At 67.5% G+C, this 21,149-nt stretch overlaps 1 protein-coding gene across 5 annotated transcripts in view; it reads left to right on the top strand.

Moving 5' to 3' along the window:
* Positions 1–11: 11 nt before the first annotated feature.
* LOC104336104 (mitochondrial import inner membrane translocase subunit TIM16) overlaps positions 12–21,149 on the top strand; it is a 38,566-nt gene continuing 17,428 nt past the window's right edge. For 2 of the 5 annotated variants that reach the window (XM_075436181.1, XM_075436180.1), the window contains exons 1-7: positions 4,580–5,085; positions 5,362–5,432; positions 5,805–5,988; positions 6,610–6,686; positions 8,399–8,449; positions 16,876–16,962; positions 17,183–17,265. In XM_075436181.1, the coding sequence (XP_075292296.1) occupies positions 4,833–5,085; positions 5,362–5,432; positions 5,805–5,988; positions 6,610–6,686; positions 8,399–8,449; positions 16,876–16,962; positions 17,183–17,265 (806 nt within the window). In that variant the 5' untranslated portion in view covers positions 4,580–4,832. Of the gene's footprint in view, positions 394–3,212; positions 3,310–3,601; positions 3,677–3,924; positions 5,086–5,361; positions 5,433–5,804; positions 5,989–6,609; positions 6,687–8,398; positions 8,450–16,875; positions 16,963–17,182; positions 17,266–21,149 lie in introns of those variants that run through there. The other 3 variants (XM_075436183.1, XM_075436184.1, XM_075436182.1) reach the window with 3 other exon arrangements.

The raw sequence follows: 21,149 nt of genomic DNA, 5'->3' as shown, positions 1-21,149 counted from the left end.
GGTGCGCCGCCGCCGGACGCGGCCGCCGGTGCCTTCGCGCCCTCCGGTTGCGGCGGCCGCTGAGCTCGGGGGGTCGGAGCCCTCCCGCTCTCCCCGTCCTCCCTGCCTGCCTTCCCGGCCGCGGGTCCGGTGGCCCCGGAGCTCTGCGGGAGGCAGGGGAGCGGGCTGCACACAACCCACCCCCCCCCCCCCCCCCGGGACGGCCCGAGGGCGAGGGGTGCTGAGGAGAGCCCGGGGGGCGTGCCCAGTGCGGAGGGGCGGGGCTAAGCACAAGGGCGGGGCCCGGGCGGTGGCTGAGCTGGGTCCGGAGCGGCCCGCTGCAGCCGGAGCACCATGAACCGCTTCAAGGCGTCCAAGTTCCGGCACACGGAGGCCCGGCTGCCCCGCAGGGAGGTGAGAGCCGCGGGACGCTCCCCGCCGTCCGGTACCGGGGCGCGGCAGCGGGGAGGCCCCGGGGATGACGGGCGCGGCTCTGAGTCCCCGGCCCGGTGCCCGGCCCCTCTTGGGGCTCTGCAGCCGGGGGCCGGCGGGGACCCCCAGCCCTCTCCCGCGGGGCTCCTGTTCTGGTGCCGCCGCCTTGGGGTACCCGTCCCATGGCGGTGGGGAGCCGGGCTGCGCCCCTCCTGCCCTGGCACCCTGGCCGGGCACGGGCAGTTGCCCACCCACCATCCCGGCTCGGCTTGGTCCCTCAGCCAGGGCAACGTGCATCCCGAGCAAGGAATGCTGGGCCCCGCGCCCGTCACCCCGCTGCCGCAGGGAATGGGGAAGTGCCGGAGCCCCGTGGGACTGTGCCGAGCTCCGTCGCCCTGCCCGCCAGCCGCGGGGCTCGGCACTGTCGACGCCGGGCAGGTCGGTGGGTCTTGCCAGGCTGCACGGAGCCAGGTGGTGCCCAGCTCAGCCCCAGCCGTGCTGAGCGTCGTGATCCGTCTCGGCTCACGAAGGGATACTAGGTCAGGGGTGGGTTATGCCGGGTGAGCCACGTTGGGGAGCGTTACTGGGACACGTAGCCCTGTCCGGGGGCTCCCGGAGCTGCACGCCCTTCGCCTGGCATCTCTGCAGCACCGTGGCCATGACTGAGGCTGCCACTGGCCCATCCTGCACTGACCCGGCGAGCACCCAAAGCATTCCCCTGAGCTTCAGCTGTAGGAGCGGATGTGGTGGTCCCTGCCGTTGTGCGCAGCCTCGAGGACCCCGCTGTCCCCACGGCATGCCAACCTCGGCACATCTGCAGAGCGGGTGGCTGGTCACCGAAATCTCAGCTGGCCGAGCGTCTGGCTGCGAACCTCAGGGTGCTGATGGGCTGCTGCCAGCGGCCGGCCCAGGGAGCGCGTGTGTCTGTGCGGTGTGGGTGCTGGGGCGCCCAGCCACAGTCATGGCATCCGCTAGGCAGGGACATCCCTGTCACCACTGCCTTCGTGCCAGCTCCCACGGTGCGGGAGCTCTGCGGAACATGGGTGGACAGCGTGCTCTCACCCCGGTGCGCGGGGAGGTGTCTGCTTGGCTTCCGGCAGCCCACACCGGGCTCGGCACATGGGAGGTGGCCTTTCAGAGAGGCATTTCCCATCCAGATGTGAAACGTGTCCCTGGGAAGCGAGGCCACGTCACCGAGCTCCATGGGGTAAGAGGTGGAAGATGGACGTCTCGTCTCTGGACCCATCTCAGGTGTCACAGCGGGAACCGCTGTTCGTGTCCCCAGCCAGGCAGAGCAGCTTGTTTACGGAGGTGAAGGTGGACATTTGACCTGGCTGCATGAGGAAGCGCATCTGAGTCGCTTACCCCCTTCAGGCAGCATCTGCAGGGCTCTTCTGGCAGAGACGCCCTGAAAGCTTGCGGTTTGTTTTAGGGACATACCCAGGATGGTACCACATGCTTTACCGGCTGCGTTGGCACGCTGCAGGGAGGATCACTTCCCTGAGGGCTCCTGCCTGCGTGTGGGGACGTTGTGGGGCAAGGATGGACCAGCTCAGCCATCCCTCTGTGAAACCTCGCTGCGGGGGTCCTGTGTGGTAGCCCCAGATACTGGGGGCCAGATGTAGCTGGTGTGCCCCCTCGCTGAGGGACCAGTGCGGGGTGACAGGGTGCAGACTGTGGGACCCTTCCTCCTGGGTCCTGGCCACGCTCCAGACCTGTTCCCCGTGGCCACTGCAGCCCCCGGCCCGCCTGCTGGGTGCAGGGAGAGGAACCTCCCTTCAGCAGGAGAAGGGTTAACAGGTCTGCCACCGAGCAGGCTGCGGTGACAAGGACCGGAGGAAGTGCTGCAGGAACTGCTGCTCTCTGTCAGGCCTCAAAAGGAAGCCGTGCAAGGAGAGGAAACCTGGGGCTCAGTCCTTTTGGGGATGCGTACCCAGCTCCCTTCCCTGCAAAGAGCTCTGCCCTGCTTGCGGGGTGTCCACTGCTCTGGCGACCTGCTGCAGCTCCCTGTGATGCCGGTGGCTGCCGGCGGGCATGCCGGCATGCTGGCAGCTGTAAAACACCAGCCGTTGCCCTTAATCGAGGGTTGGACTTGGCACTGGGTGTGCCGGGGAGCTGCTGGTCCTGGTGGCCACTCGAAGCCAGGTGTCTGTGTCCCCTGGAGCGGGTCTGGCTGACGCAGGGTGTCCCGGTGCCCCACCGGCGCAGTGCTCGGCCATGGAGTAGTAGTGAGAAACACTGCAAAGCGGGATTTTCGTTTTGGAGCTGTAATGAAGTTCTTTGTCCGTGGGGGAAGCATGCTGTCAGAGGCATTATCTGCCTCAGTCAGCCACGGCCTGACCTTGTGGTGCTTTGCAGCCCAAGAGCTTTTGTCCCATCCCAAATTCCCCGACACCAGTTTATTGCCCAGTCCTCTAAGCCTTTCCCACCATGGGAAAGCCCAGGGCTGGGACAGTTTCGGAGAGAGGCAGCACTGGGAGCCGGGATGCTCCTGTCTCCCGTCCCTGGCAAAGCTGACCCCAAAGCTCCCAGCCCCAGCAAGGGGCTGCGCTTCGCGCAGAGAGCGTGAGTAGCCATGTTGTCCCAGCCCTTCCAGAGGATGGGGCCCGATAAAGTGCCCCTGGCACAACTCCATTGGTTCTGGCAGCCTCCGGGTAGTGCCAGGTCCAGCGGCGTGGGAGCCCTGTTGGGGCTGAGGGTCTCTAGCTGTGCTGTGCCAGTGCAGCCGTGCTCCAGCCACAGCACCAGGCCCCTCCGAAACAGAGGCACCTCCTGATGTGGGTTTTCCCTCTCCATCCCAGGCCTGGATTGGGGGTATCCGAGCGGGCTCCGTCGCGTCCTGCGGGAACCACGTGAAGGCCAGCTGCCGCTGGATCGCCTTCAATGCCGAGGCGCCAGGTGAGGCACAAGGGAAGGGGTGCCGAGCACGGTGGGGGGGTGGGATGGATTTGCCCTTGTAGTTCCTGCGGGGCTCATTGCTGGATCAGGAGCCGCCAGGACGCGCTAGGATGAGTGGAGGAGGTTTTCCCCAAGTGCCTCCAGAGGTGCTGACGGTCCCACATCTCTTGACTTGCATGGCAAAGCTGGGTGGCCTCCCCATGTCCCAGGCTGCGGGGGGGTGGGTTGTTCCTGGGAGCGTCGTGTGGGCGATGGGCAGGCTGGTGACCTGCTCTGGTGTCCTCTCCTGCAGGTGTGCTGGGCATCGTGCCGCTGGAGTGCGAGGACAGAGGCAAGAGGACTGTGTCTCAGCTCTGCTGCCACCCGGGTGAGCTGGGTGCCTGCCGGCCCTGGTCCGGCTTGTCCCGTGCCGGGGCACCGAGGAGTCGGGTGCCACCTCCCCCCTCCCCGGGAGGTGTTCGACCCTGCGTGGGCTGTGCGGAGGGGCCCCGGTGCCGAGTCCCAGCCTGGGATGCTGTGCTGGGCTGTATCGCAGGCGAGGGGCTGGGGGAGCTGCTGGAGTCCCCTGGGACCATCACCCACGGGCAGGGTGACCGTGACAAGTCTCCCTTGTGTGCGAGGCACGAGCCGACTGCAGCCACGCTGAGCACATGGGGCTCTGCCAGGCTGGGCTTCTGCTAAGGAGCTGAACTGGTCCACGTCCCTTCAGCTCCCAAGCTGCAGCGCGGTCTGGACGCATAGCTCTTGCTCACCCTCTTCCTCCGGCACACCCTTCCCATGTTACTCATTGCACGCCCTGAAGTTCCCAGTACACCCAGTGCCGGGCTGGCGGAGGAGCTGGGGACGGCATCGCCGCGGGCGTACCTGGCTCCAGCGATGGGAGGAACAGGCGGGACTGGCGGCCACGTGGCCCTGAGCAGCTCTGATGTGGGCAGAGCGAGTGCTGCCGGGGAAGAGGCGGCTGGCAGCACTGCTGCGGGCAGAGGAGCACGCGCTGCGGAGGCAAGGGCTCTGCCTCCTGCCAACGGAGTGTTGGGGAGCCCGGGGTACCCCTCTCCCGGGGGTGGAGCAGCATTTCCCCCAAAAATCTGCACCAGAGCAGCGAGACGGGAGCCGGTCCCAGCGCCACCTTCCCATGCGCATTGCCTTGGCATCACTGCGGTACAGCACAGCGTGCCCAGCCCGTGCTGCCGCTGCCCGGCTCGATCATGGCATGGGGCTGGGCACAGGAGCTGCACCGCACCAGCAGGCAGGCCAGCGAGCTCTGCTGCACCCAGGGCAGCGCTGGAGGGGGCACGGGGAGCCGGCACAACGCTGACAGCTTCTTAAGGAGATTTAGCACCAGCCCTTTGAAGCCGCCCGTGCCAGAGCAATGCCTCCGGAGCGAGGAAAGGATTTTTCTCTCCTCGCAGGGCAAGTGCAGCGCAGTGAGCTGCTCACTTTTCGTGCCTCCCGGGCCTGTCTCTCCACAGCCTCCTGGAAGCGGAGAAGTACACAGTGACCTACTTTTCCGAGCGTGCCAAATGCATCTGAGGGGCTGCTGCCGATGGTGCCAGCCCTCCTCCCGCGGGGCCCTGCTGCCGGAGTCGCAAGGAGCGTCCCTGCTGCCAGCACGCCGAGCCGGGGCATTACAAAGGGAGCCTTGTTACCAGCACAGCCCCAGCTGGCCACGGCCTCGCTCGCCGGTGTCCGGGCTGGCACAGACGCCCTTGCGCTGCTCATGCTTCTCCCTGTGCCTCCCGGGGATGTGCGTCCTGAAACCGGAGCCCAGTCGAGGTGGTGGTGGGTTAGACGGGAAGATGCAATTGCGAGGCGCTGCCCTTCGGGGCTCCCGTTCCCCCGGGAAGGGGTGCAAGACCCTGATGGACAGCGGGGAGAGGCTCAGGCTCTCGCAGCAAAGCCTCAGTGGGGCTGAATCCGACCCCGGCTGCCCGCGCCTGCCCGCACGCGTGCGTGCGTGGAAAGAGTCTGTGTCTGGGGAGGAGGAAAGGTGGGCAGACGCGCTGTCTGCAGGGGTGAGGTGAGGACGGACCTGTGCCCTTCTCCTTCCAGATGTGGTGACGGACTTTGACTTCTCGCCCTTCGATCAGTTCCTGCTGGCTACGGGCTCTGCTGACAAGACGGTGAGTGCTCAGTTACAGGGTCCCGAGGGAGCACCCTGTGTCCCCCAGGCGCATCCCTGGAATTTGGTGTAGAGCCTGGGGGAGATGGAGCCGGAGTGATGGGAGTAAGAGCCTGGGGAGGAGGGTGCCAGCCTTGGGGAGCAGTGTGGGGTGTCCCCAGGTTGGGGGGTACGGGGCAGATGATGTCATTGAGAGATCAGCTCTCTCCCACCTGGGATGCCCACAGCTCTGATCCCACCGAGCTGTGATGAGTCCGGCGTCCTCAGGGACCGAAGCCTGGAAAAGCAGCAAGCCCAAGTCGAGCGCTGCCGGCACCCAGCCGAGCCCGGCTACCCTGCCCGGGGACTGACCCCCCTCTCCCTGGGGCTGCAGGTGAAGGTGTGGCGCCTGCCCGAGAGCGGCCAGGACATGCCCAGCGACGCGGGGCTGACCCTGGGGCCCGGGGGGGACCCGGTGGATGTGCTGCAGTTCCACCCCACCGCAGACGGCGTCCTGGCCAGCGGCGCGGGGAAGCGAGTCACCGTCTGGGACGTGGGGCAGCAGCAGCCGCTGACAGGTAGGCATGGCCGTGCCTGCTGGCTCCCACCTGCGACGTGTAGCTCCACCACACTGGTGCCTGCGCTCCAGCAATGGGCGCAAATCCAGATGGTGGTGTCACCGAACAGCCAGCGCGGGTGGGTTTTTGGGCAGGGAGCACCGCAGCCCCTCGTGTGTGTGCACGGGCTCCCCTGGGCTCCGATGTAGCGGTGTAAAAGGCTCCTGTCCTGCCTAGGGTGTCCGTCCGTAGCAGCTTTGCTGGGGGTGCCCTGGGGTGACGGGTCCCTCTCCCTGCGCGTGGGTAGACGTGGGTGCTGCGGGCTGTCGCTGGGCAGCCTCCCCCAGACCCCAGCTCACCGGGCAGGGAGGGGAGGCTGGGCGGCAGCGTGGGGGTGTGAGCGCCCTGCGGCTTTCCCAGGGCTCCTGCTCCTTGGACCGAGCCGGGATGCTCCTCGCGTGGACACAGCAGCGTCCCGGCAGGTCCTGGCCCCTGCTCCGGCTGCCACCAAAGGCCGGATCGTGTCCCCTGGGAAGCGCCCCGGTGCCCAGGGGCGGGAGGGCAATGGCTGCCACCCGTGGCCCTGCCTCACGGCCGAGGGACCCTGCTGACCGCGGCCCTGGGCCTGCCTTCTTCCCGCAGCCCTGGCCTCCCACGGCGCCCGGCTCCACAGCCTGGCCTGGCAGCGCGATGGCCGCCTGCTCGGCACCTCCTGCAAGGTAGAAGCGCAGCGCTGGCTGCCTGCGGCTGCCGGGGGCAACAGACCCGGGGGGTCGGGGCGGGGGGGGGGGCCACGCGGCGGCCCCATTTTGGGGGAGAAAAGGGCAGAAATGGGGTCGGCGAGGGGCGGGGGGGCCGCTAGGTGGCGCCTGCTGCTCGCTGCGCCTGGGGCCGCCATGGGGGCGGGAAGGGATGGAGGGGGGGGGCATGGAGGGGGAGAGGGATGGAGGGCGGGCAGGGCAGGCGAGCGGGCCGAGCGAGCGGGCAGGCCGAGCGAAAATGCAGGCTCCTGGGCCAAGCTTGCAGACCCAGCCAGCAGGCAGGACCCCGGGCCCAACGAAGGGGCAGGCCCCCATGCCAAGCGTGCAGGCCCCCAGGCCGAGTGTGCAAGCCCCCAGGCCGAGCGTGCAGGCCCAGCAAGCAGGCCCCCAGGCCCAGCAAGCGTGCACACCCTGGACCCAACAAACAGCAAGCCTCCATGCCGAGCGTGCAGGCCCCCAGGCCAAGCGTGCAGGCCCAGTGAGTGGGCCCCCAGGCCCAGCAAGCATGCAGGCCCCCAGACCCAAAGAACAGGCAAGCAGGCCCCCATGCCGAGCATGCAGGCCCCTAGGCCAAGCATGCAGGCCCAGCGAGCAGGCAAGCCCCCAGAGCCAACGAACAGGCAGGCCCCCAGGCCAAGTGTGCAGGCCCAGCAAGCAGGCCCCCAGGCCCAGCAAGCGTGCAGGCCCCTGGACCCAACGAACGGACAGGCCCCCATGCCAAGCATGCAGGCCCCCAGGCTGAGCGAGCGGACTGGCCTCCATGCTAAGCGCGCGGGCAGAGCAAGCACAAGGCCTGAGCGCGCGGTCTCCCCTCTGTGCGAAGCACGCAGGCCCAGCGCAGAGGTGAAGCGTGCAGGCCAAGCAAGCTGCCAGGCCATGCCAAGAGGCCAAGCCCAGCTGAGCGTGCAGACCGAGCCTGCAGGCTGAGCGAGCAGCAGGCCCTCTGCATCGAGGGTGGAGGTGAAACGTGCAGGCTGAGTGAGCAGGTGGGCGCGACGTGGAGCATGGAGGCCAGCCAAGTGTGCAGACTGAGTGTGCAGGCTAAAGCAGGCGGTTGGAGCCCCGTACCAAGTGTGCAGGCTGAGCACAGAGGCTAAAACCACAAGCCATGCCGTCTGGGGGTGCAGCTCAGCCCCCAAGCCATGCCGTGTGGCCCCCAAGGCCCACAGCACTGCTGTGCCATGCCATGCTGTGCCATGTGAATCTAGCTGGCACGGTGTGCGCTCCCAGATAGCACCCTGGCAGCAAGGCTGGCACCGGGCACCTCCCTGCTGCCTCTGCACCCCAGCCAGCCCTTTCCAAAGGGCATCCCACATCCCATTTGGCTGTGGGGTGCCAGGCAGGGCTCGCTCCCTTGCCCATGGGATGCTGGGGAGCGCTGGCAGGATGGCATCCGAGGGTTGGGCTCCATTCCTGGCTCTACTTTGGGGGCTGCCCCCTTTTCTGCGAGCAGTTTTGAGGGTGTCGGGGTCCTGGTGAGGCTGTGGGGGTCCTGGGGGTGCGCCCCTGCCTGTGACGTGGGGCAGGACGCTGTGCCATAGGGGCAGGCAGGAGGAGCGCTGGGCATGAAGGACGAGGGCTGCTCGCTCCAGCCTTCTGCCTGACACAGCCTGACATCTCACTGGTCCCAAGGTCCTTAACCCTCCTCTGTTTTCTTTTTATCTCAACAGGACAAGAAACTGCGGATCTTTGACCCCCGAGCCAGCCCGGCTGCCTCCCAGGTACTGTCCCCCACAGGTGTGCTGGCCAATGTGGTGCAGGCAGCCCTGCCTGACCGGGGTGCCCGCTGCCTGCCCTGGGGTGGGCTTGCTGCCCCAAACTGTGCCTGCCCTGGCACAGCTTGGGAGAGGCAACGTGATGGCACAGGCTGGGTGCAGGGGGAATGGGCAGCCTCCTCCTCTTCCCCAGTGGGGTTTGACAGAGGGGGCCCCTGCCCACCCGCCTGGGCCAGCAAGACCCCCTGGTGCGCTGGCACACTGCTGCTGGGGCTGTCTGCCTGCGGGCAGCGATCCCCAGCCCTGTGGACGTGGAGGCTGCGAGCTCCCAGGCTCTGCACCGCTGGGCGGGAGCTGGGTGAAAGGCTCTCGGGGACGAGGACCTGGCAGGGTGAGGGCTGGGCGGCTGGATCCGCACAGCTCAGCAAATAACGATGATTAGGAAATAAGCAGAGGACTTAAGCCTTGACGTCGAGTTTAAACAGCCTCTTATTAGAGGTTTCCTGTGGCTTGGGAGCTCTGGCTGCTGGCGGCTGCCGTCCCTCACTGCGGAAAGGACTGGAAGCCTTCGGGAGGGGAGGGATGCAGCGGAGAGCCAGGCGAGACGGCCGCAGCGGGCTCTGCTGCTCCTCAGCTTCTCCTGCTGCCGGTGTGCACGTGGCCACAGGCTCAGGAAGCTGATGGCCCCGGTGCCCATGCTCAGGCACAGCCGTAACCCCGGGCGCTGGCTGGGGGGAGCTGGTACCCCAGTGCGGCACTGCACCAGGACTCACCTGCCGCCGGCTGCCCCTGTGCGGGGCCTGGGTGCTGAGCTCTCGTAAGGCCCCAGGGTGCTTTCTGTGGGTACAAGCGGTGCCCTGACCCTGCAGGCAGCGTTGTAAATGCAACACCACAATATATGAACATAAACCCAGCAGTTACATGTGCAGGGCCAAATGCTCCCAGCCCTCGAGTGGCCTCCGTGTCGCTCCCTGGCTCCGGGTGCCACTCGGCATGGCTGGAAGGTGACAGTCTGCTCCCAATTCCTCCTGCATCTGTCCACCGACGGCCCCAGGCGCTGCTCCCCACCCCACCTGCCCCCCGCTTCTCCCCCTGCCAGACCTGTCGGCTTCTATAACGGCGTTTTGGCGAAGCTGTGAGCGCGATGGGCTCGAGCCAAGTCTCCTGGGGAGGGTGGACTCTGTCTCGCTGAGCTATTAAAAATAACGTGTGAATGATGGTGGCTGTTCAAAGCAGGCAGTTCACTTCCCTCCACTGCCGTCTGATCCAGCCCAGGGCCGGCGCTCGGGGTTTGCCAAGAGAAATATGCACCTTCACTGCCGCGGCCGAGCGCTGCCGCGCCGCAGCCCTAACCCCGGCCGGCTGAGAATTGATGAAGATGTTTAGTCTTGGAGAAGTACTGTGCTGAAGGGGAAAACTTTAAAATGCCATAAATCCTCTGGAAGTTTTGCGCAGGGCTTGCTTAGCCAAGAGGAATAACACTCCTGTGTTTTGTTTTTTTTTTTCCCCGGTTGCTGGAGGGCTGGGTTGTTTGGAAAGGCTCCTTCTCTCCAGGGCCAGTGTGGTTACGAAACCGGGTGAAGCCGGGGCCGCCGTGCGGTACCAACACCTCGCGAGCTCTCGGCTTTGAAGTCGCCCGGTTTTTCACAGCGGCGAGCGAGGTGAGCGGCACGATGGGTTTTCCAGCTGGGCTGGCCCCTGCGGTGCCGCGGGCCGGGTTTCCTCTGCAGCAGGCGAAGGGCTCGGGCTCGGCACCGCCGTTAGCTCACCCCGGTCCCTTTGCAGCATGCGGTGCCGAAGTCGGACGCGGCAGAGGGCTGCTTTTCCAGCTGGTTTTGTTAATTTGCCAAGCCTGCCTCATTAAACCTTTGGTTTTTTTAGAGCAGGAGAAAAGGATGAGAAGGAGCTAAAGTAAGAGCCTCGGGAGCAGGGAGGAGGGGTTGCCACCGCTTTGCTGTGATGCGCAGGGCTGGGGACTGAGGTTGGGTGGCGAGGAGGGTGACTGGCAGGCTGCCTGCACCCCTCGGCCGTGCCCCCAGCGGGGGCCTGACCCCTCCAGTCCTGGCTATGTCCGCAGCAGCTATTTTGAGCACGTCCCAGCAGTGGGCAGGAGCCTGTGACGCAGCGAGAGCGGCGTGCCCGGGGTCTGGCTGACCCGCAGGGTGGTCGGTATGTACCCGGGGCCATGATTTCCCTTGGGAGAGCAGTGGCCTCATCCTGCTGCACCCCCAGCCCCTCATTGCTGCGTCTGGCCTGAAGCAGGGAGCTGCGGCCCCTTTGCGAGCATGAGGGCTGTGCTTACACCCCGTTGCTGCTCAGCGTGCCTTCTCGGGGCGCTAAGCCGTCAGTGTTGATGCTAGAGTCATCCCTTCGCTGCTGCGGGTCCAGCCGTGCCTCCTCGTGCAGCCACGCTCCCCTTGCCCAGCTGGGGCTGGGTCCCAGCGCTGCCGGCCTGCTGGAGAGGTCCCACGAGTCCCGGCCTCTGCGTCATCCCCTCCCAAGGCCACGCTGCCCCAGCCTCAGCCCCCTCCCCTCCCACGGGTGCTGGTGGTCGCCCTCCTCGCCTTGACCCTCTGGCTGGAAGCGAGTCACATCCTCTTCCTCCCAGCTTCAGCTCTGCCGGGGCTCAGTGCTTCTCCGCTCCCGCCCTTGCCTACCCCGCGACGCCTGGGCAAACCCCACAAAATGACCCTCCTGCCTCCCCCGGGCTGTGCCCTCAGGGTGCAGTGGGACGGGGTGGTGAGTGGGGGTTGGAGGGAGGGTGCCTGTACCCCGACTGATGCCTTGGGTGGGTCACCAGGACTGGTGCAGGGCAGTGGTTTGCGTATGGCGTGGGGTAATAAGGTGGCATCTCTGCTTGCCCGCTCCTCCAGCCACCCTGTCCTCCAGGTCCCCAGGCTGGGTTCCCGGGCTTCCTCTCCCCGCGGCTGGTGGGGGCAAGACAGGCGCACAGCACCCTGCCTGCACAGCGGGCCAGGGTCTTGCCCGTCCTCCAAAGCAGCGCTCACCAAAGTGGGGTGCACACGGCAATCCGTGGGCGCGCAGGGAGAGAACATTAGACCTTCAGCCATGTGGGCATGTCGTTTATACGTCAATCAGCATGCGTCTGCTGGGGGGGCGTCCTCAAAAATATTTACTGACGGGGTGTGCGATCGAGAAATACTTGGAGACGCTGCTGGAAAGAAGAGAGGTGGCTGGCGGGGGCAGAAAGCTGCTACGTGGGGGGACCGTCCCGTGCTCTGTGGGCAGCGTGGCTGCACGTGAGCCCGTGCCCCGGTTCGGTGTGGCAGAGCCACGTCCGCCGGACACGGCACCGCGCCGCATCCCGCCCCCGCACGCTGCGTGCATCTGGCCGGCACCTGGCTCCCATTACGGGGCCCGGGCAGGCGCCGCCGGTGCTGGGCTGCGGGGCCGCTGCCGTGCGCAGCCAGTGTGGGATGGAGAGGAGCCGGCTTCGTTCTCACGAGAAACTTGCCCCGCCGACGCTTCGGCAGGACCGGGGGCGAGGGAACGGCTGCGCGCACTGGGCGAGCACACGCTCCTGCTCACGTCTTAATGAGCTCGGTTTTAATGAGTAGGACCGGGGCTGAGGGCAGCTGGGGACAGCTTGGAGGGTGTCCCCGTGGGTTTGTCCCCACCATGGGTTTGTCCCCCCGCCCAGTGGGCCATGCCGCCGGCAGAGCTTGGTGCCACTGGGGGCTCCCGGGGGCTCGCAACCCCCCAGGCACAGCTGGTGAGGGGCTGTCCCCCCGAGGCCGGGGCTGCCCCACCTCTGCCTGCAGCCCCAGGGCTGGGAGAGGGACTCTGGCCCCTCTCCCAAACCACAGCCACCATCCTGCGGGCCACATCAGCCGCCAGCACAGAGCAAGGGGAGGGTCTCCATGGGCAGCATGGCCATGGTGGCAGAGCGATGCTGTGGCGAGGTGGAGATCAGGGCTGGGGTAACCTGGCTGTGCCGACAGCCCCATGGACCCCAGCGTGTCACCTCTGGCCAGGACCCAGCTGTCAGCCCAAGGCCGGCTGGGGACCGCTCGCCGGGGGAAGGCATCAGGACATAGGGAGACTTTTAGCCTTCCTGCCCCCGACCCCATCGGTGCGGTATCCCACGCTGGGGTCACCCTGGGGGTACCTGACTCCCAGCCTCGGCAGCGGCTTCCTCCGGGCTGGTGGAAGGTCCGCAGCATCCCACATTCCCAAGGAGACCGTGGGAAGCTTTGAAAAAGTTGGCCTGGCTCTGGGCTGCCTATTTATAGCACCGCGCACTCGGCACTCTCATGCTTCTGTTCCCCAGCGTAGCTGCACGGGACTGTTTATATTTCCTCTGCTCTGCTTCCCCCTTGGCCGTCCTTTCCAGGAATGCTGCTTGGTATGGCAGACATGGGGAAGTCGAGGAGGATTTCGGATGAGCCAGTGGCATCACGAGGGATGCAGGCGTGTGGGGGCACCAGCTCGCCCTCGCCTGGGTGCCCTTCCCGGCTGGGAAGGCCATGCCTCGTAGGGTGCGGGCATGAGGGCGCAGGTCGGCGCCTCGCTTGCCGAGGGCTGGGGCTCCGGCACAGCATTTTGGGACACCCAACCTGGGGCTTGATAACAGTCTCACAGCTGGGCTTGCAGAGATGCGGGAGAGGAAGGGTGGGTGCTGATGGGTGCTGCAGTCTGCCCAGCCTGCGACCAGCGGGTCCCCTCCACCGCCTGCCTGGGGAAGGGAGGTCCTGCTCCTGCCCCAGCCCCGTGCCTGGGCATCCCTGCCGAGGTGGGAGCCTCCGCAGCCGTGGGGGCTGTCCCGGTGGGAGCCTGCTCGCCTTCCTGCCCTTGCTGGGCTGGCAGCATCCTCGGGGCGCAATCCTCGATGATGCTGCCCTGGCTGGCGGGATCGGGGAGGCAGCTTGGGCAGGAGGGGGCTCACCCCGCTCCCTGCGCACCCCAACACAGACACCCCACACCGGGCAGGGGCCAGTGCCGGCAGTGTGATGGCAGCCAGAGCATCGCTGCTGCCATGTGCAGTGACTGGGTTCCCTGTGCTCCCTCGGGAGCAGGATGAAGCTCAGGGTCTCCCCGAGCTCTGGGCAGAGACCAGGAGGAGCAGGGCCGGCCTGGGAGAGGCTGCTCTGCACTCCTGGCCACCTCTGGAAGAAGGGGGATTTGGCAACAGAGGAAGATCCCTCACATTCTTCTGCCGGGAGGAGGATGCTGCGGTGCTGTGGTTAACCCCCTCGGCTCCCCAGGAAGCCTCGGGGGCTTTGGAGGGAGCGATGGCTTCCCCTGCGTGCATGGACCCATCGTTTCACTATGGGAAGGAGGTGGCTGTCCCCAAGAGCCAGCTGCAGTGCCCCGTCCTGGGAGGAACCCTGCTGCCCCGGCGCCCGCTGGCACAGGGATAGCTCAGCCTGGCGCTGGTGCCTTCTGCGCCCACACAGGTCCCTGCGCTGGGGCCGCTTCCCACGGGGGTCAGATGCCTGCGCTCTGCCAGCCGCAGGCCAGGCTGAGCTGTTCCGGCCTCTGCCAAGGGCTGAGCTGTGACCCCCCCGAGCTTTCTCCTCCCCATCCAGCCCCACGGCTCTGCCCTGGGCTCCCCAGCCCCGGCCCTCCCTGCCCTGCATCCCGGCTGAGGGCGGCTGCTCCTGCGGAGGCAGGGATCGCCCCAGCACTGGAGCAGCGTTGGCTTTGTGTCGGGCTCTCCCAGGCAGCCGAGGCGCCGAAGGCGGTCGCTCCCCGCGGGCAGCTGTTACCAGCTCACCCGGCCCCGTCGCGGCATTGCCACCAACAGCTGTGTCCGACACGCTGGCCCTGCTCCCCGCCGCTGGCCTCCCTGCAGCCCCTGCACAGGGAGCTGGGCTGGGGACCCCCGTCGGTACCGGCGCCATGCCCCAGCTGCTGCTGGGAGGGATGGGTTGAGCTGGGGAGAAGGACAGTGCCGGGAAACCCTCCCCATGCAGCTGATCCTGCTCTGAGGAGCGAGCGCAAGCTCCCCCCAGCCTGGGCTGCCTAAAACCAGCTGGGCTGGACCTGCACAATGGGCTGGAGGAGGCTGGGCTGCCTCGGCGCTGGCGTGGCCAGGGAGCTGGGAGGCCTCCTTGGCTCCCCGTGTGCCCCCCGGAGCTGGTGGTCTCCTCTCAGCCTGCCGGAGAACGAGCAGCTCAGGAGAGATGCCGGTCCCTCGGGCTGCGGCTGGTCCCCTGCTCCAGGGACACGGGGGGATCCCAGCACCGCCCCGGGCTGGGTGCCAGGGTCTCTGCCCAACTCTGGCAGCCGCAGGGACCCGCAGCAGCCCCTTGGCCGCCCCGGGGCTCTCCGCTGACCAAACCACACCGGTGTCCACCATTGGTGCCATGTCACGCCACCCCAGCCCTGCCGAGACCCTGAACACCAGTGGGGAGGACACAGGGCGGGGGGTCTCCAGGGACCCCCCAGGACTGACTGCCATCCAGCCCCGCGCACTCACCCCTGGCAACGTCTGCACAGCCGGGTGTCTGAGCCACCACTGACAGCGGAGCACCCCAGCCCCGGCCTCCGCACATACTTGCTGCCATACGTACTGCTCAGCCGGGATGGAACTAACGCAGAAAACATGGCACTGCGCCGCGGCCAGCACAGCGTGGGCTGGGAGCGGCGTCGGCATCGCCCTGCCCTCTGCCAGCCACGCCACCGGCCCCGGGGAGCTGCCGCCCACCGCCGGCTCCCAGGTGCTGTGCTGGATGGTCCGGGGCACCGGCAGTGCACAGGGGTCAGCGGGGCCGGCACGGTCGCTATCGACTCTCCAGCTGTTGAGTTTTGGCTGCCGTAGCCGCGCAGCTCAGGTGCAGAAGTGCTCTCCCGGCTGACGAGCAGGCTGGCCCCGGCTCCCAGGGTTTCCATCCCCCTTGGCACCAATCCTGGGACGTGTTCCCTTCTCCAGGCCCTTCTCCCCCCAGGAGCCAGCTCCAGTGCCAGTGTGTTGGAGGTGGGGGACGGGCCCCTCCTGCCCCACATCCTGCCCCGTGGCTGGGAACGCCGGGCCCAGCTTGGCCAGCACCACCTCTTCCCAGTGAGCCGCACTGGCTGGCGAGTGCCGTGTTTGTGCTGGCAGGAGGCTCGCATGCCGGAGCCGGGGGAAGGATGAGCTTGGCACCGTCTGCCTTCTCCCGCCCCAGCTGCGGGTCTCTCCAGAGAGCGGGCATCTCGCTGGGGCCGGTGACCAGGACCGGAGGTGGCTGCTCCTAGCGGGGCATCTCTGGTGGGGCAGTGGGAGATTCGGTGCCTCTGTGGACCCTCGTCGCAGTGGCCGAGCCTCACTGGCGGTCCCAGTGCAGTTGTGGCCAGTGGTGCATGGTGCTCAAACCGAGGGGGATGCGGCTCGGGGGACGCAGCTCCTCTGGCACCAAGGAGACCGTGTGCATGCCAGCCCGGGGCTGCGGACGCGTGGGCACCCTCCTGTGCCCACCCCATCCCTCCTGCCCCGCGCTGGGTCCCCCCTGCCCTGCACGGAGGTGCCAGAAGTGCCGTGATGGGTTTAGCTCTGGCAGAGCCCGCTGCTTTTCCATGCCAGCTCTGAAATCGTTAGCAGTCTTTTACTGACGCTTCACAAACGAGAGCGAGGGGGCTGCGATCGCTGCCTGCGCCGTGGGGCGAGCGCTGGCTGCTGGCTCCTGCTGGGATGCCGGGAACCGCAGGGCCCATCTGGGGCCCACATGGGAGCTGGCAGGCAGCCGCCACTGGCCCCGCGGTTACTCTTCCCTTCCCGTCCTCGGCTGAGCAGCACCAGGGTGCAGGGGGGAACACTGGGCTGGGGACAGTGGGCAGGACGAGGCGGTGGTGTGGGCTGGGGGTCCCGGCCCCGCGGGGAGATGGGGGCAGAGGCAGAGTGGGGCTGCAGGGGGTCAGAGCACTGTGGGGTCCAGGCTCAGTTTGCCGTGTGTTTCGGTAGCATCCGGACACAAGTGGGGCACCCAGCTCCTGCAGTCAGGATTCGGCATGGATCGAGAGCCCGGGGATGCAGCTGGGGAAGTAAGTCCCTGTGACTCCAGCCATGGCCGTGGTCCAGCCTCTTCTCATGCCTGCCAGCATGGAGCAGCTTCCTCGCGGCACACCGGCCCTGAGCCCCCTCACCGGGTGCGGACAGAGCCCCGAGGGACCAGGGAGCCGCCCTGTGCCCCCTCACGCTCACATTACCTGCTGCCACCCTCTGCTCCTCACTGGGAGCCAGGCCAGCCGCTCCACAAAGCAACCACGCTGGCACCAGCCCAGGGTGGGGGCTCGGGACTGTCACCGCTTGCAGGCTGTCCCCACTGCACTGTCCCCGTGGGTGTCTCTCAGTGGGGCCGGGAGCCAGCACTCAGCTCCACGCGCTCAGCCCCGGCGCGGTTCACGGCCACCACCGGTGAAGCACACATCCTGCGCGGCGTTCCCGCCGTACCGGCAGCGATTCTGATGGCTGTGTCTCCTGTGCCTTGCAGAGTGTCCTGGGACACGAGCACAACAAGGACTCCCGGCTGCTCTGGATGGGCTCAACCGATTGCCTCATCTCTGTCGGGTTCAGCCAGGTACGGTCCTCACCGGGAGGGCAGCTCTGGCCCTACCGGGATGTCCCAGCCCCGCTCCCTGCAGCGACTCTGCCAGGGCCCCGGGTGCTTTTTTGGGTGGTGTATCCCCCATGGAAGCAGGAGGCCCCCTCACTGGGTGGCCGGGCCCCTGCTGGGGACCGAGGGAGGCTGGCTGGCGAGGGCGGTGGTGCCCCACCAACGCCGTGTCTGTGCCCTGCAGATGCGGGAGCGGGAGGTGAAGCTGTGGGACACGCGGCAGTTCAGCAAGGCGATGCTCACCGTGGCGCTGGACACCTCGCCCGGGTAGGGATGGGGACTCGCCGCGGGGCAGGAGGGCAGGCGGTGGGGACAGGGGTGGCACGGTGGGGACGCCGTGGTCAGAGACCCACGGGGAGTGTGGTGGTGGAGCAGGAGGTGGCAGAGAGCTCCGGGCGCCGGCAGCACCCGGCCACAAAGCTGGGGACAAGACTGGGGACGGTGTGGCTGCGTCCCCAGCACCATTCGGGTGGGACAGGAGAGCGATGGCAGTGCCAGGGCTGGCACAGCCGTGTCCCCAACAGTGCCACCAACCACCACAATGCCACAGAGCACCCATCGCTCCCCAGCACTGCTGAGGTGGCTGCTAGCTGGGTGGGCACATGGACCAGGGCAGCACAACAAGACGCTGCGGGCGAGCAAATCCCTTTGGCTCTGCCCATCCGCCGGAGCGGCTCAGCCCTGATCCCCTGCTCGCAGTGGGCTGCGGCACTTGGTGCCGTGGCAGCTGCCCAGCCAGCCGTGGCCAGGCCGGCGGCAGAGCCATGCTCGCTGGGCGTCCCGTGGGGAAGTGGAAGAGGAGCTTTTGTGGCCATAAAGGGTCAGCGCCCCTTGTCAAGGCGCGACGGAGCTGTCTCCTGTCTGCCCAACGAGCTGGCCCAGCATCACGGTGCGGGCAAGGAAACGGGAGGAGGAGGAGGAGGCAGCGCCTTCATCCCACCAGGGCGATGGGGGTTTGGGGCAAGGTTCTTGCCAGGCTGCGCTGGAAGACGCCGGCTCTCCCCAGAGCTGCTGGCCACACACAGGAATGCTGGGACACTTGCTGCACGCCGGGCTGGCTCTGTGGTGGTTTGGGGTGCCGGCGCAGGCTAGGTGGTCGGCAGCTGCCCAGTGCCGGTACGGGGCCTCTGGCAAAGAGGTGAGTGAGCTGTGACAGCGGGGCTGGCACTGGCAGCAGCCGGGACCGACGGGAGGGGAGAGCGTCGGCCGCGGGCACGGTGGGGAGGTGCTGGCACGGTGGCCGGGGAAGCAGCCCCGGGTGGGAGCAGGCAGGGAGGCTGATGGAGCATCCCTCAGCCTCCTGCAAGCTCCCAGGGCGAGCAGCTCACAGCTCTCCTGCTCCCAGCTCTGCCAGTGCAACGGGCCGAGGCAGCCTCGGGGACCAGCCATCATTAGTGTCCAGAGTGAACACTCCTGAGGGAAGCCGGGGCACACGGCACACTGCAAGGGGACGCTTTGGGGTCTGTTTTTGCTGCTGGCAGAGCATCCAGTGAGAATTACCCCAAATCCCGCTGCGTCTCGCACCCACACGCGTGGGCCTCCCTGCTGGCGCTGGGCCGGGGCGAGCCAGCCCGGCTAAATTGGATGCAGACGCCAGGCTGTGCTCAGCCCCCTCTGCGCAGGCTCCAGTTATTTTGGCTGCCGGGTTTATCGGCCGCCAGGAATGTGGCTGGCGGGCGCTGCCTGCACGTCATGCCGGGGCTCTGCCGGCTTGCAGCTGCGTGGCACGGCGATACGGAGGAGGGGGACTGGGGGTGGTGGGGGTGAGTGGGGACCCCCCCCCATGCCGGGGAGCCGCCAAGGAGCGGGAGGTGCTTTTTTTAGGCGGCCGCGCCGGGGCCGGCTGTGCTTCCAGCCCCAACCGCTCCCTGCCTGGAAATCTGGCAGAGATGACAAATGGCGGAGGGGGATTTGGGCTGGCTGCCGGCAGAGGTGCCGAGCGGGGGCCTTGCTCTCCCTCCGGCAGAGCCGTCCCAATTGGGGGCTGGCAGAGCACGGTGCTGGGGACCCCTGGAGCCATGGCTAGGGCAGGGTGTGGAGGGTTTGGAGGTCACCGGGCCCCCCCCCGGAGGCAGTGCCCAAACAGGGGAGCTGCAGGCATGGGTCAGGCTCTGTGCAGGGAGCGCTGGGTGCCGCTCGCTGCCCCAGGGATGGCGATTCGGCACCCCAGGGATGGAGGAGCAGCCGTGAGGCTGGGGTGCCTGTGTGGCTCTCCAGCGTGGCCATGGGGTGTCGAGGCCTGTCCGGCAGCACAGCAGTGCCGGCCATGCCGTGAGCCGTGCGCGGGGAGCCGGGCGCAGCAGCAGCAGCTCATTGAGGCTCTTTGAGGAAGCAATCAGTGGGCGGGCAGGAAACTCATACCGTTCATTACTGACGCCAGGCCGGCAGGAAGGGGAGCCCGCGTCCCCACCGCATCCCCACCGCGTCCCCACCGCGCCCTGCCACAGGGCCTGTGTCCGCCGAGCCGGCACCACGCATCCCAGGCGCCCTATGGCACCCCACAGCGGGGCCACAGCGTGCCCCAAGGTGGGGGACACCCCCAGCGTGCCCACCCCAATGCCCACCGCCGCACCGAACCCCACGGGGTGGCTGCCCCCCTGCCCAGCATCTGCAGGGGAAGAGGGCAGAGTGTGGGGGGGCACTGGCCCCATTCACCCTCACATCAGCAAGTGCATTTTGGGGGTCCCCCATCCCAAACGCTGAGCAGGCGAGATCTTTGTGACTGCGTAAAACTCATTTTCAAAGCACTCTGGCTGTGCCGGGGCTGCGGTCAGGAGCTGGCCCCCCCGCCAATGCCCAGCACCCCGAGGGAGCCGGTGGCAGCAGGCGCTGGTGGCCCCGGCCCCTCTCCACGCCGTGGTCCTCAACGTGCCACCTTCGGGTACCCACTGCTGCCTTCGACCCGGGTTTTGCCTCCCCACCCCCCGGCCCCCTTTAATTAGATCAAGGAGTGACGGGGCAGGAGCCAGGAAGGGGCCTCAATAGGTTATTGTTGCCCTAAATTGTAACCAGCACCAGCGGGGTTGGGTTACTGGCTCCGACTTGGGGTCAGCGACCAGATCCTGCTGCCGCGTGCCCGGCGGCCAGCGCAGCTCTGCCCGGGGACAGTGCCGTCACCGCGCCGGGGCTGGCGACAACAGCAGCTCCCTTGTGTCGCCACATCTTTTGGTGTCCTGAAAATGTCCCCAGGGAGGCTGGTGGGGGATGCCGAGAGATGGGAACAGCCGGATCCCCATCGCCCTTCACAGTGCAAAGTCCACCAGAGCTGGGAGGTGCCGGAGCCGGGACCTGCCGGGACCGCGGGGTGGGGAGCTGGCACGGCGGGGTGTTTGCGGAGGGATTCGGGGCTGTTTGGCTGCAGCAGGACACGGAGGGGCCTGGGTGGTTCCCTGGGGACGCTGCCCGCGATGCTCAACCCCCCTGCCGCAGCCAAAGCCCCGGCATCTCCCAGCTCCAGCCCTCGTGTCCCTGCTGCCACCCTGCCACTTCTTCCGGGTCACCGGCTGTAACGGGACCTCGACGGCTGGTCCTGCTGCCACCCCGCTTGGCCCCAATGCCCTGGGCACTGCTTTTTCCTGGGACTTAGAAGCCCTTTTGGGTCACACTGGGCGTTTTGGAGGGTTCTCTGACAACACCCACCCCAGCGGTCCGGCCTCGGTGGCAGAGCCCTGAGCAGGACAGGTCCATCCCCTGTCCCCATCCCTGTCCCCGTCCCCCTGCAGACCACTGCCCTCACCCTCTCCTCCCGCGGGTGCGTGGGCCAGCGGCTGCTCGCCATCAGCGACACAGGGGCTTTTCCTGCTGCTCCCGCTTGGCTGCCAGCCTCGGGCACGAGGCGGGGACAGAGGCCACCCCATCAGGTGCCACCCCAGTGGGACCCGTCCCCAAGGGGTGAGATGCTCCCGAGCGGCCGCACAAAGGGGTTAATGCCGGGGCGGCTGCCCGGCCCACCGCCTGCCCCGGTAATTACACGGTGTAAAAATAGCCCTGTGCCACACGCCGGGCGCTTGGGCGGGAAGGCAGTGAGCGGCGGCAGCGCCAAAATCGCTCCCAGATGGGCCACAGCCTCAGCCCACCACCGCCTCGGCGGCCGACCGGCGCTCCCCAGGCCCAGCCTCCCGGCCTGCCCCAGACTCCAGTGGGATTTCGGC

This window comes from Opisthocomus hoazin, chromosome 15 (genome assembly GCF_030867145.1).
Source record: "Opisthocomus hoazin isolate bOpiHoa1 chromosome 15, bOpiHoa1.hap1, whole genome shotgun sequence".
NCBI classification, from domain to species: domain Eukaryota; kingdom Metazoa; phylum Chordata; class Aves; order Opisthocomiformes; family Opisthocomidae; genus Opisthocomus; species Opisthocomus hoazin.
Note: the sequence above shows the minus strand (reverse complement) of the source record. Positions and strands in the feature narration are given on the sequence as shown.